General features: G+C 41.4%; 1 protein-coding gene across 1 annotated transcript in view; it reads right to left on the bottom strand.

Annotated features, from left to right (window-relative positions):
• The window catches only part of nek10 (NIMA-related kinase 10), a 104,015-nt gene that overhangs the window by 16,250 nt on the left and 72,093 nt on the right, over nucleotides 1-15,672 (bottom strand). The window contains exons 29-31 of the mRNA XM_078420782.1: nucleotides 8,112-8,243; nucleotides 4,972-5,026; nucleotides 2,202-2,245 (exon numbers count right to left, since the gene is read on the bottom strand). Coding sequence (XP_078276908.1) covers nucleotides 2,202-2,245; nucleotides 4,972-5,026; nucleotides 8,112-8,243 — 231 coding nt within the window. The remainder of the gene's footprint in view (nucleotides 1-2,201; nucleotides 2,246-4,971; nucleotides 5,027-8,111; nucleotides 8,244-15,672) is intronic.

Raw genomic sequence — 15,672 nt, 5'->3', positions numbered from 1 at the left:
GACTGCAGCCTTCTGCCAATTAAAAAATATTAGAAGTGCATCACAAATAATATTTTAATACGTTCCATTGTTTAAATGATTTACAGTGGAGCATTATTAGAAATTATCTTCAGGAAACTAACTACAGGGTAAACTATTTTAATTCCGTACATATCCAAATACATTCTGTGTTGCTGCGCATTGTTTGAACATTAGCATTGTTTCTATGGGGACTCCCATGAACTGTTTATCCTTTACTATTTCAATCAAGTTCACTGCTATATTTTTCTTATTTTCCTACAATACCTGTATTAAACTAATATAGCCATTCCACATCCCATTCACATAGTAACAATTCATTTTCTAAATTCTGAGTTACTTCCTATTCCACAGTACCATATTATTATGATATTGCTATTGTCTATTGCTTGCAAAATGTTACCACTCTGCATTGAGTTTTCAAACTAGAAAAACATTAGTCGTCCCAATAATGAGTTCTAGCATTACTAACCAGTACCCATCCTTTTCTATCCTGAAGCCAATCTTTCATCCACTCCTAAGTTTTGCCCAGAATCCACACACTTAAATTGCAGTGTATGGGATGGAGCTCTATTTGAATAATAGACAATAGGTGCAGGAGTAGGCCATTCGGCCCTTCGAGCCAGTACCGCCATTCAATGTGATCATGGCTGATCATCCACAATCAGTATCCCGTTCCTGCCCTCTCCCCATACCCCCTGACTCCGCTATCATTAAGAGCTCTATCTAACATAGAACAGTACAGCACAGAAATAGCCCCTTCGGCCCACAATGTCCATGCTGCACAAATGTTCAATTAAACAAATCTCCTCTGATGACATGTGACCATATCCCTCCATTCCCTGCATATCCATATGCCTATATAAATGGCACCACCAACACCACCCTAGGCAGCACGTTCCAAGCAACCACCACTCTCGGTGTAAATAAACTTGTCCCAGACATTTCCTTTAAAGTTCCATGCTACACAATAAATGTATATACTTATATCAGGTCTCCTCTTGGCCTCTGACGCTCTAGAGAAAGCAATCCACGTTTGTCCAAACTTTCCTCATAGCTAATATCCTTTAATCTAGGGAGCATTCCGGTAAACCTGTTTTGCGCCTTTTCCAATGCCTCCACATCCTTCCTGTAATGGGGCGACCAGAATTGCACACAAGACTACAAATGTGGCCTAACCTAAGTTCTATAAAATGCAACATGGCTTCCTAACTCTTATATTCATTGCCCTGAACATATGCCTTCCTTACCATTCTATCTACTTGTCACTTTCTGGAACCTGTAAGCTTGGACCATAAAATCCCTCTAGACGTTCCTCTGAAATGCTATTGAGAGCCATCCCATTTAACTGTACACTTTCCACTTACATTTGACCTCCCAAACTGCGATACCTCACACTTGCTCGGATTAAACTCCATCTGCCATTGCTACTCTACAGCCCACTATATACTATGACAGTCTTCCTCACTCTCCGCAGTTCCACCAATTTTGGTGTTGATTGCAAACGTACGAACCAACCTATCTACATTTAAATCCAAGGCACTTACAAATATATCCCAGCGCAGATCTCTGTGGAATTCCATTGGTCACAAATCTCCAGCCAGAATAAAATGCTTTCACTATAACCCTCTATCTTCTACCAGTGAGCCAGTTCCGAATCCAAATGACCAAGTCAATATGGATCCCATGCATCTTTAATCTCCTGGATCAACCTACCTAACATGAGGGACTTTTCAAATGTCTTACTAAAATCAACATTCACTGCTGTACCCTAATTGATCACCTTTGTCACCTCCTCGGCAAACTCAAACAAGTTCATAAATCATTCCAATCTGAATACATTATTTGTATGGCTCTAATAAATATTAAATGCCTTCTAATGTTATCTTGTATTTATATATTTTTCCCTCATTAGTTCTCCTTGACTAATTTCACATAACTACCATGGTCCTTAAGTCTTCGCAGCACTACATCTGGCAGACTATGACACTGCCACCCTGAGCTTATGGAATTTCCTGTTCTTTTCGAGCAAGCTCTGATGCCCATTGAAGGTAATGGTAGAAGTAAGCCTAGTTGAAAGAGATCTAAACAAGCAAGACAAAGAAGTTTCAACAAGTATTGAATAATTATAATATTAATTAGTCACTTTATAGTAATTATATCTTCAAATAAAACTCAATTACCTGGTCTAGGTTTGGTATTTGATTGCCTTGCCTTTCTTCCATGTCTGTAAAATAAAACCGTGGTCAACACATTTTCTACTTTCGTAGCTTAAATATATAAGCAGCTTATTTGAATGAGTGAAATCTTTTGTCCTTCTGATCAATAACTAGAGATAGTTAGCACAATCTCAGTACTCGCCTGACAATGAAAATATCAATGGATCTACTTACCTGAAAATATAATATTTTTTTTATTTTTTATTTTTTATTTTATTTTTTATTTCTTAAATATAATTTGCAGGGAAGAAATGATTTTTTTTCTATTTGTTTGATTGAGTTCAACATGAGGCATTTCTCATATTTTATCTACATCAATAACTTATTCAAATGTAGCAAAGGGACTATCTTTTTCAAAATTCTCTCCAGCTTTGTATTGAATTCCTAGTACAGCTAAAAGTGTCTCACATCTCCAAACAATAGCGTTAATGCTTGATTCACAAACTTGAGGTAGGAATTAAGATGATAATTACTTACATATTGGAGGTGCATGGTGTTGAATGAGACTTGTTATGTCAGTTTAAATTATTATTTAATATCTCATAGCGTTATTTGAAAAAGGACAGAGATATGTAACAGTTGCTGCTGGATATTTTGTTACTTTTAAGTTTCAAATTGATAGATTTATGTTAATCAGAGATATTCAACTGGACAGGGAAACAACGTCCAGATAATGACTCTTCATTGGAACCTAGAGACTGTTTTATTTTGTCCAATTATAAAAGCTGCAGGATCATACGTATCATTTTTGATCAAGTATTAGTGGCCTAGTAATCACATCCAAACTCATCTCCAAACTCTTGGACCTAAGAGTCAACAGCCCCCTTCTCAACTGGATCCTCAGATTTCTGACTCACGGACCACGATCATTAAGGATGGGTAACAATACAAAGGACAAGACAAAGGAGCTACAGGTAGATATTGATTTCGGGAAGCATGATGCAGTACATGCCGCAATCAACATCAATGATGCTGAAGTGGAAATGGTTGAGAGTTTCAGGTCCCCAGGTAGCACAGCGGTAGAGTTGCTGCTTTACAGCGAATGCAGCGCCGGAGACTCAGGTTCGATCCTGACTACGGGTGCTGCACTGTAAGGAGTTTGTACGTTCTCCCCGTGACCTGCGTGGGTTTTCTCCGAGATTTTCGGTTTCCTCCCACACTCCAAAGACGTACAGGTATGTAGGTTAATTGGCTGGGTAAAATGTAAAAATTGTCCCTAGTGGGTGTAGGATAGTGTTAATGTACGGGGATCGCTGGGCGGCACGGACTTGGAGGGCCAAAAAGGCCTGTTTCCGGCTGTATATATATGATATGATATGATAATATGTCCTGGTCCACCCACATTGAAGCTACCACTAAAAAAACACACCAATGCATCTACTTCTGCAGAAGACTAAGGAAGTTTGGCATGTCTCAAATGATTCTTACCAACTTGTACAGATGCACTGTACAAAGCATACTATTGGGTTGTACACAGCTTGATTTAGAAGCAACTCTGTGCAACACGGCAAGAAATTGCAGAGTTGCAGATGTCGCCCTGTCCATCGCACAGACCAGACTCCTCACCAAGGACACCATCTACACTTCCTGCTGTCTCAGGAGAGCAGCCAACATAGTCAAATTAATAGAGTCATACCGCATAGAAAGATGCCCAACATGCCCATGCTCACCAAGATGCCCTATCTATGCTAGCCCTATCTACCTGCATTGGCCCATGTCCCTTTAAACCTTTCCTATCCATGTACTTTTGCAAAGGACCATTTAACCCTGGTTATTCCCTCTTTTCCAACCTCCATCAGGCAGAAGATAATAAAGTTTGAAAGCATACATCACCAGATTCAGGAGCAGCAACTTCCCCTCTGTTATCAGACTTCTGAACAGTTCTCCCATAAGCTAAAGTGTAGTTCCAATCGTCCAACCTACCTTATTGTAGACATTGGACTTTTTCTCTGTAACTGTAATCTACAATGCTGAAAACTATGTTCTGTACTCGGGTATTTTTCTTTTTGCTCTATCTGTTGTACTTGTTTGTGATTATTTAGATAGTTATTAAGTTAAATAGATAGCATGCAAACAATAGCTTTTCACTGTATCTCCAGAATTGGTTCTTTGTGAATCATAGAACTGTAGAAAGTTGTGAAACTGATGACATTATGTAACTTAAACAGAATGCTTGGGACTGGGCGTAAATACCAATAATTTGGGGTCAATTGTTAAATTTAATTTTATTCTTCTCAAGATGATGGGAAGATTTACTTCCTGCACCAACCAGAAAATATATTGTATTGTGGCGGCTCCCAAGGGTCGGGCCATACCACTACCGACCCCTCGGCACGGAAATGGACCAGTCCAGGGGGGCGGTCCGGTACTACATATATAAGGACAAGGTTTTGGGCGCAAAGCCATTCCGGCAGACTCGACCTGTCTGATAACCGTGTAATAAACCATAACGCCCCCAAAATACCCGGCTCCTTGCCTTTATTTCGGGCCACTACCAACGCGCCACAGTATTGTGTATTCAATTATCTTATAAAATGTGAAATATTATCCTTGCTTTTCCGGAAGCTTTCACTGTGTCCAACATACTTTATAGACAATATCAGGGATGCAATTGATTGTGGCATATGCATATCATGCCTTGGAGACCAAGTGTGATATTTTGTAATATTATCTTTTCACATTCTATGAAGGCTTTTAAACGTACAAAGAGAGTTATAATCTGTAGAATACTTACTCTGCCTCATGTTGGCTCTCTATGCCAATATAACTGATACTTCTTGGCAAAGTAGCTGCAGGAATGAAACAAAAAAAAAAATCTGTTTTTCATCCAAATGGTATATATTTTCTACACATTATCTCAGAAGGTGTTTAACAGAAGCAATGACAATGATCAAAACATCATGATTTTACGAAAACCTGTGTTTTTTATAATAAAAATAAACAATCCTTAACACTAATTATCTAAATGACAGTATTTTTTTAAAAAAATTTAATTGCAACTTGTGAAAGTGTGGCGATCTTAAGTCAACACTGCTGACAGATATTACAGATATATCAGTCTGAAGAAGGGTCTCGACCCGAAATGTCACCCATTCCTTCTCTCCTGAGATGCTGCCTGACCTGCTGAGTTACTCCAGCATTTTGAGAAATAAATACCTGCTGACAGATAAACATGTCCAGTTTAACCTACATAAGAATTATGAGCCAAATTGTGCAAGCCACTACCCAATCAGCAGAGCAGAGGTGTCAGTTAATTCCAATCTGCAGATTAACGTTCTTTTCTTTCATGGCTGTACGCTGGCATTCAGTGTAAATGCAATTGAGAAAGGTACAAAACAGAGGAGCCAGATATACTGATCTGGATTGAAATGTGAAGGTAAGTGAAGCTGAGAAGTTTGTATTATTTTTTAATTTTAAAACATTATGCAATTTAATAATTTTAATTAATTTGAAGTTTTAAATGAATATTTTTTTAGGTTTTAATTTAATAATATACATATATTTTAGCTATTTAAGTGTTTCTGACATTTAGAAACTCCGACCTTAACTCTAATGTCTGTGATCATCAGAAGCGCTTAAAAAATAGTGGAAAAGTTGTAGGAAGGTACAGGAGCCAGAGAACTGTTAGCTCCAGGTTCAAGAACAGCTTCTTCCTATCTACCATCAAGTTTTTGAACCACACTGCACAACCCTACCTCAATTCAACCAACAGTATTTAATAATGAAAGATCAAAGTGTAAGCAGTGCAGCTACAAATAGGATTTAAATCTAAGAATATCACTGGGCTGCCATAGTTGGCTATTGCTACGATGAAAATATCAACCGTAAAATGATTGGGCAGTGTATCAACACATGAAACTATTATTTTATGGTTACAGAACTTAAATTATATTTTTCACTGTGAAGGAAAACGAAACTCAGCCCCTAGACTTGTAAAAATGGACACGTTTCAATTCACCTTTGGAACTCAAGGATATTGAAACACTTTCCACGAACGCATTGAAAAAATTTAGATTATCATAATAATAATAATAATACATTTCATTTGTATAGCTCTTTTCTGGAAACTCAAAGACGCTTTACAGAGTAAGTAAAACATAAAAATAAATAAATAAACTAACAAAAAAAGGAAGGATAAGGAGAAGCGACGGTCAGTGGTTGAAGGCAGTGTTGAACAGGTGAGTCTTAAGTGATGTTTTGAATGTGGTGAGTGAGGAGGAGTCTCTGATGGTTTGAGGTAGTGAGTTCCAGAGGGTGGGAGCAGCGATGGAGAAAGCCCTGTCCCCCCAGGATCTGAGTTTGGTCCGGATGGGGGGGGACAGGAGGTTGGCAGCAGCAGAGCGGAAGGTGCGGGTGGGAGTGTGTCTGCGGAGGAGGTCAGTCAGGTAGGATGGGGCCAGGTTATGGAGGGCTTTGTAGGTCATGAGGAGGATTTTGTACTGGATTCTCTGGGCGATGGGGAGCCAGTGGAGCTTGTAAAGGACGGGGGTAATATGGTCATGGATCGGGGAGTGGGTGAGTAGACGGGCAGCGGAGTTCTGGATGTATTGGAGTTTATTGATGATTTTTGAGGGTGAACCATGTTACAGTAGTCCAGTCGGGAGGTGATGAAGGGGTGGATGAGGGTTTCTGCAGCTGTGGAGGAGACGGATGGACGGAGACGGGCGATGTTTTTGAGGTGGAAGAAGGCTGTCTTGGTGATGTGTTTAGTGTGTTTGTCGAAGGAGAGGGTTTGATCAAAGATGATACCAAGATTCCGGATGTGAGGGGAGGTGGATACTGAGAAACCGTTAATGTTGAGGGTGAAGTTGTGGGTGGATTTGGTGGGCGTTTTTGGTCCAATGATGATGATTTCGGATTTGTCACAGTTTAGTTTGAGGAAATTGATTTTATTTCAGTGATGCAATTTGTCAGGATAGAGTGTGTAACGGTGGAGATTGACTTGGTGGAGATGAGGAGCTGGATATCATCGGCGAAGCAGTGGAATTGGAGACCATGACGGCGGATTAAGTGACCTAGGGGGAACAGGTACAGGATGAAGAGGAGGGGGCCGAGAACTGAACCTTGGGGGACACCTTGGGGGAGGGGTGGGGGATTTGCAGTTATTAATGGAGATGAACTGGTGCCTGTCGGAGAGGTATGATTTGATCCAAGAGAGGGCAGTGCCGGTGATGATATAGGTGGTTTCAAGTCGGGTGAGGAGGATGGAGTGATTGATGGTGTCAAAGGCGGCGCTGAGGTTGAGGAGGGTGAGAATGTTGAGGTTGCCAGCGTCAGAGGAGAGGAAAAGGTCGTTGGTGATTTTGAGGAGTGCAGTTTCAGTACTGTGGTTGGAGCGGAATCCGGATTGGAATGTTTCGTACAGGTTATTGGCAGAGAGGTGATGTTTGAGTTCAGAGGCTACAGCGCGTTCCAAAACTTTGGACAGAAAGGGTAGGTTGGAGATTGGTCTGAAGTTGTTTGGGGTGTCAGGGTTGAGTCCAGGTTTCTTCAGAATAGGGGTGACAGCAGCGATTTTGAGGGATGGTGGGACGATGCCAGTGGACAGGGAGGAGTTTATTGTTGCAGTGATAAGTGGAGAGAGAGCAGGAAGGCAGGCCTTGACAAAGCTGGAGGGGATGGGGTCCAGAGTGCAGGTGGCAGTTTTCATTCCTGTGAGGAGTTCAGAGAGGTTGGTCGGGGAGACTGGGGAGAACTGAGACAGGGGTTGGCAGGATAAGGGGGGGGGGCAGGTGGTTTGAGGGGGAGTAGGCGCAGTGGTGGTTAAGCTGCTGTAGATGTTGTCTATTTTGATTATCAGTAATACAAGTTATTTTAGTCAGTCAACTATCAGTCAGGATTAATAATGAAAGATTTATTACAATATAAATGCACCTGTTATGTCAAGACAGCCAGAGGTTTCAAAGGAATAGGCCCGAAGACTGTTGTTGAGGTGCAGTGCTTCTGCTTTGGATGGCGATTGCAGCAATTGGCCCTGACCAAACACATTAGAGGGAGATGTATGCCCTTCAAAAGAAAAATTAAACTAGTGCAGAGGTTTTTGTATTTGGTTAACAATTCTCTGTGCAATCACTTAACTGATTTGAACAGCAATTTCAATGACTTTGGAAAATAATTTAATAAAGTTACACATTCATAATCAAGAGTAATAACATTATTAAAAAAGACTATCATATAAATCCAGCACATCACCAAAGTGATACCCTTTATCTACTAACATTGGTTATTCTGAAACAAGTGGCAACCGGTTTATTTTAAATTTAAAGTAAAAATCTAGACATGATTATTTGCTGCAATACAGCACCTGGCAACCTAAATGCAGTCATGACAGCTAGATAACATAGCCAGTTAATTTAGTAATGTGGATATTGCAAGTTAAAAATTAACCATCCGTGGTAATATTGACCATGTAACTGTCAGATCGTCAACAAGTTCATCTAGTGTATAAATACCTTGAGGGAAGGAAATCTGACGCCTTTACCCTAGTCCGACTCTGGGAAAAGAGGAGTGCGGTTGATTGACTTTTAACTCCCTTCTGAGATGACGTAGTAAGCCAATCAATTGTAATGGAAAGACACACACTGAACCACGTGATGATTAAAATTGGACAGACCACCAGGCAGTGGATTCACAAATCGCAAAATCGAGTCAAGCCAATGAAAATTTGACCCATGAATATCTGTATATTTGTGTCTCGATTTGGAGTTCTGCCCCACCCACTAAACCAGTAAAAGCCTGACCAATGGACTCGCATAATCGTATCTTATGCTCAATGTCCTAAAATCCAGAATTAAAGTCTGAAGAAGGGTCACAACCTGAAATATCGCCTGTCCATTCCCTCCTAAGATGTTGCCTGACATGCTGAGTTCCTCCAGCACTTTGTGTTTTGCTCAAGATTCAAGCATCTGCGGTTTCTTGTATTTCCACAATTAAAATCATTAGCTATCTCTGATTCCATCAGAGGTGTTGGCAGTGTAATGTAAAGAAGAGATTAAATGATCCTCATTGTCCTTAACAATAACTTTTAAAAAAGAGGAGCTAACCTGGAGAAAAACAATGTAGAAACAAAGAACTGCAGATGATGATTAATATACAAAAGGACATAAATTGCTGGAATAACTCGGCAGGTCAGGCAGCATCTCTGGAGAACATGGATACGTGAAGTTTCAGGTTGAGTCCGAAGAAGGGTCTTGACCCAAAACGTCACCTATCCATGTATTCCGGGGATGCTGCCTGACCTACTGAGTTCCTCCAGCACTTAGTGTCCTTTTCTGGAGAACAATACATGTGCAGTAAATAGCAATAGATAGAGCTCATGATTACATAACCAATGGATCAGATGAAAGCTCAGAAAGTCATTTACAACTGGTTTGGACAACACCTAATGAGAAAAAATGACTTTGAAAATATCTCCATTCTAAATGATGGCAGACCACATGTAGCAGGGACAAGGCTGAACAATTTGCAAACAAAAAATTAAGCCTGAATGCCAAATGGATCATCCGTCTTAAGATTCCTAATGTGCCAACCTTCAGTAAATTTGATTGACTATGTGATATGAAGAAATGGCAGATAACAGGTGTATAAAATCATGAGAGCAATAGATCAGGTTGACGCACAGAGTATCTTGCCCAGAGTAGGTGGGCCAGAGGACAAAGGTTTAAGGTGAAGGGGAAAAGATTTAATAGGAACCTGAGGGGTAACTTTTTCACATAAAGGTGGTGGGTGTATGGAACAAACTGCCAGAGGAGGTAGTTGAGACAGGGATTACCCCAACGTTTAAGAAACAGTTAGACAGGTATATGGATAGGTCAGGTTTGAAGGGATATGGAACAAACGCAGGCAGGTGGGACTCGTGTAGCTGGGATATGTTGGTCGGTGTGGGCTGAAGAGCCTGTTTCCACACTGTATTACTCTGACTCTATAACATGTCCATAGCAAAGACAACACAGAACATCTGAACTAAATCTGATGACATACTCCAGCTCAAGTCACACTTTGCTTTTACTGCGTCATTTCAGCACTGGCACATTACAGCACATGATTTCCTCTATCTGACAGTTGTCCCGAAACTGTTGAGGTACACTTGATCCATAAAGAAACAAGAGAAATCCAATCCAGCTAGTTATCCAATCCAACTAGTCTACGATATACCCTTAAAACACCAGCAAATTAACATCGTTAACCTGTTCATCTACAATCAAATTGGGCTCCATCATTGGTCCAGACATAGACAGATGAGCTGAATTCAGGAGGAGACATATGACTTTGACCAGTATAGCTTCAAGGAACCCTAGTAAAACTGAAATCAACAAGCATGAGAGCAAAACTGTCCATTGGTTAGAGTTGTATATTGCACAAAAGAAAGATGTTGGATTTATGGAGAGATCTACATATCACTTACATGATACCACTGCAGAAATTCTCAGGGCAGGATTGATATTTGCTTCATCAATGACCTTGCTTACACTATCAGGTCAAAAATGGAGTAAGTAATCAAGAGCGAACATCCAGTGTTCATTGTTATTCATAACTCGTCAGTAATCTTTGCTTGCATGCGGCAAGACAGAGATAATATTCAAGTATTGGTTGATAACGCCATGTTGCATTCATACACAAGTTCAGGCAATGATCGTCTTCATCAAAATATAATCAATCCACCTACCCTTGTTGTACAAAGTTGTATCACTATCAATGTTATGAGAGTCACCACAGACCAGAAACCCTAAGACAATAACCAGATAAATAATGTAACTGCACAAGATCAAGGAGGATATCCTCTGAAATACATAAAGATATACACTGACCATATCTATGATACCCAGATCAGAGGAAAACAAGGGCAGTGCCAAATACAAGCTGTCCTCCAGTTCACATAATATCATGGCTCTTCAGCCCAATTTGCCCACACCGACCAACATATCCCAGCTACACTAGTCCCACCTGCTTGTTTGTTTGGTCCATATCCCTCCAACGTGTTATAGATAGATACATAGACAATAAGTGCAGGAGTAGACCATGCGACCCTTCGAGCCAGCACCACCATTCAATGTGATCATGGCTGATCATCCACAATCAGTACCCCTTTCCTGCCTTCTCCCCACATCCCTTGATTCCGCTAGCCCTGAGCTCTATCTAACTCTCTTTTAAATACATCCAGTAAATCGGCCTCTACTGCCTCTGTGGTAGAGAATTCCACTAATTCACAACTATCTGTGTGAAAAGGTTTTTCCTCATCTCAGTTCTAAATGGCCTACCCCTAATTCTAAAACTGTGGCCCCTTTTCTGGACTCCCCCAACATCAGGAACATGTTTCCTGCATCTAGCGTGTCCAATCCCTTAATAATTTTATATCTTTGAATAAGATCCCTTCTCATCCTTCTAAATTCCAGTGAATTCAAGCCCAGTCGCTCCATTCTTTCATGATATGCTGGCCCCGGTATCCCGGGAATTATCCTCGTGAACCTACGCTGCACTCCCTCAATAGCAAGAATGTCCTTCCTCAAATTACAAGACCAAAACTGCAGACAATAATCTAGGGGTAGTCTCACCCGAGTCCTGTACAACTGCAGAAAGACCTCTTTGCTCCAACACTCAACTCCTCTTGTTATGAAGGCCAACATGCCATTAGCTTTCTTCACTGCCTGCTGAACCTCCAAGCATACTTTCGGTGACTGATGTACAAGACACCCAGGTCTCGTTGAACTTCCCCTTTTCCTAACCTGACACCATTCAGATAATAATCTGCCTTCTCGTTCTTGCCACCAAAGTGGATAACCTCACATTTATCCACATTATACTGCATCCGCCATGCATCTGCCCACTCACCCAACTGTCCAAATCACCCTGCATCCTCACAGTTCACACTGCCACCCAGCTTTGTGTCATCTGCAAATTTGCTAATGTTACTTTTAATTCCATTATCTAAATCATTAATGTAAATTGTAAATAGCTGCGGTCCCAGCACCGAGCCTTGTGGCACCCCAATAGTCACTGCCTGCCATTCTGAAAGGGACCCATTAAATCCCGACTCTTTGTTTCCTGTCTGCCAACCAAATTTCTATCCATGTCAATACCCTACCCTCATACTATGTGCTCTAATTTTGCCCACTAATCTGCTGTGTGGGACCTTTTCAAAGGCTTTCTGAAAGTCCAGGTACATTGCATCCACTGGCTCTCCCTTGTCCATTTTACTTGTCACATTCTCAAAAATTCCAGAAGATTAGTCAAGCAAGATTTCCCCTTCGCAAATCCATGCTGACTAGAACCGATCCTGTTACTCCTATCCAAATGCACCGCTATTACATCTTTAATAGTCGATTCCAGCATCTTCCCCACCACTGATGTCAGGCTAACTGGTCTATAATTCCCTGCTTTCTCCCTCCCTCCTTTCTTGAAAGGTGGGATAACATTGGCTACCCTCCAATCCACAGGAACTGCTCCAGAATCTATAGAACATTGGAATATGATCACCAATGCGTCCACTATTTCTAGAGCCACCTCCTTGAGTACCAAGGGATGCAGACCATCAGGCCCTTGGGATTTATCAGCCTTCAGTCCCATCAGTCTACCCAATACCATTTCCTGACTAATGTAAATTTCCTTCAGTTCCTCCATCACCCTAGGTCCTCTGTCCCCTAGTACATCTGGGAGATTGTTTGTGTCTTCTTTAGTGAAGACAGAACCAAAGTACCTGTTCAACTCGTCTGCCAATTCCTTGTTCCCGTAATAAATTCACCTGTTTCTGTCTTCAAGGGACCCACATTTGTCTTAACTATTTTTTTCCTCTTCACATATCTAAAGCTTTTACTATCCTCCTTTATATTCTTGACTAGCTTACCTTCATACTTCATATTTTCTCCGCATATTGCCTTTTTAGTTACCTTCTGTTGATCTTTAAAAGTTTCCCAATCCTCTGGCTTCCCGCTCATCTTTGCTATGTTATACGTCTTCTCTTTTAGTTTTATAATGTCCTTGACTTCCCTTGTCAGCCACAGTCACCTCTTACTCCCCTTAGAATCTTTCTTCCTCTTTGGAATGAAATGATCCTGCATCTTCTGGATTATTCCCAGAAATACCTGCCATTACTGTTCCACTGTCATCCCTGCTAGGGTCCCTGCCAGTCAACTTTGGCCAGTTCCTCCCTCATGCCTCCAGAGTCCCCTTTGTTCAACTGAAATACTGACACTTCCGATTTTTCCTTCTCCCTCTCAAATTGCAGATTAAAACTTATCATATTATGGTCACTACCTCCTAATGGTTCCTTTACCTCGTTCCCTTATCAAATCCGGTTCATTACACAACACTAAATCCAGAATTGCCTTCTTCCTGGTCGGCTCCAGTACAAGCTGCCCGAAGAATCCATCTCAGAGGAGCTTCACAAACTCCCTTTCTTGGGGTCCAGTACCAACCTGATTTTCCCAGTCTGTACTCTCTTCCCTTTTAACTCCATCCTTATACTCCCAATTTGTCAACCCCTCGCCCCCGCTATTTAGTTTAAACCACCCGTGTCGCACTAGCAAACATGCCTACCAGAATATTGATCCCCCTCCAGTTAAGGTGTAACCCATCCCTTTTGCACAGGTCATCCCTACCCCAGAAGAGATCCCAGTGGTCTATAAATCTAAATCCCTGCTCCCTGCACCAGCCCCTCAGCCACACATTCAGATCCCCCATCTCCCTGTTCCTGCCATCACCAGCACGAGTCACTGGAAGCAATCCAGAGATAACCACCCTAGAAGTCCTGCTTTTTAGCCTTCTGGACTGTCTCTGGCTTTAATTCACTACCTAACATTGATGAGACAAAATGCAATGGTTCAAGGTGGTAACTCAACACCATTTTCTCAATCACAAACAGGAATCAGTAGCTGGCTTCCCAGGGTTGTCCACATCCGATGAATGAAAAAAAGAATTCAACCAGGGACTTTGTCAACACTGAATCTAACCTATCCTTAAACATGTTTTAGCAGGACTCACTGTATATCATAGACAATGATAATGTCAAGACATATATAGCCTTTGAATAACAGGATTAGTGTGAAGAGATAAATCAACTGCAGTGTCCAAAATTGGGACAATATGTTATTTTTGACTATTTATGGTGCAGTGTCTCTGAAGCTAAAATTTTATTCCTGACTATCAAACTGACTAAATTCAATTAATAGTAGAATCTTGAGCAAAACACAAAGTGATGAAGGAACTCAGTGGGTCAGGCAGCATCTGGGGAGTGAATGGACTGACTACTTTTCCGGTTGGGACCTTTCCTCAGACTGATTATAGTAGGGGAGGGAAAGTTGGAAAAGACAGGTGAGGCAGTGCAAACCCTCACAAGTGGTTGGTGGATACAGGTGAAGGGGGTTTGATAGGCAGATGGATGGAATAAGTGGCAAAGGCAAGAGATGAAAAGGAGATGAAAAGCTATCAGATAAGGAAATAAATGAAATGTAAAGCCGGAGGGAAGGATGTAGGTGGAAGAGGAGGAGGGAAAGAGTGGAGATAACGGGAAATGGGGGATGAAGGAGGAGAAAGGAGCAGGACGACTTGGAGGGGAGGGTAGTGGTGGAAGGCGATGGGCGAAATGAGAGTGCATTAGGGTAGAGCTAGTAGGCACAGGATAGGAGGCAGTAAGGGGGTATTACTTGAAGTTGGAGATTCAATATTTATACCGTTGGTTTGTAAGTTACCCAAGTGGAATATTAGGTGCTGTTCCTCCAGTTTGCATGTCGCCTCACTCTAGCAATGGAGGAGACTTTAGGCAGAATGATCGATATGGGAAGGGGAGTTAAAATGGTTAACAACCGGGAGATCCAGAGACCCTAGCGGACAAGACTGCAAGTGTTCAGCGAAACAGTTGCTCGGTCTACGCTTGGTCTTGTCAATGTGCAGGCACCACATCAAATTCACCGAATGCAGTAGACGAGATTTGAAGAGTGCATGGGAACCTCTGGCTCATTTGGAAGGACTGCAGAAGTTCCTGGACGGAAGTGAAAGAGGAGGTGTAGGGATAGGTGTTGCAAGTCCTCTGAATTTAAACCAATTTCTCCAATACTGTTTTTGAACCATGCATTTAACTCATGGATCTTAATGATTCAATACAAATTTGTATGCAGTTCAGGTTCAGGTAAGAATTCATTGATACCCACCTGTGTGGTTCTACTTGTCAATTTGAATCCTACCTGTCCATTCCCCATAAAAATATCCTCACTAGCAATTTCTATGTCATTGGTTTCCAAAGAGACCACAACAACTGGATCTTTCCCCTACCAGTGCAAATTCCTCTGAAGCCCAAGGTAATCTCCTTACCTTGGCATCAGGTAGGCAACACGGACTCTGCGATATACAGTTACAGATGCAGAGGACAGTATATATCCTCTAAACTAAACCAACCCCGATCACCACTAAATTTCTTCTAATATCCTCAGCTTTGCTGAGTAAC

Source organism: Rhinoraja longicauda, chromosome 2 (assembly GCF_053455715.1).
Source record: "Rhinoraja longicauda isolate Sanriku21f chromosome 2, sRhiLon1.1, whole genome shotgun sequence".
Classification (NCBI taxonomy): Eukaryota; Metazoa; Chordata; class Chondrichthyes; order Rajiformes; family Arhynchobatidae; genus Rhinoraja; species Rhinoraja longicauda.
This window is presented reverse-complemented; position numbering and strand designations above follow the sequence as displayed.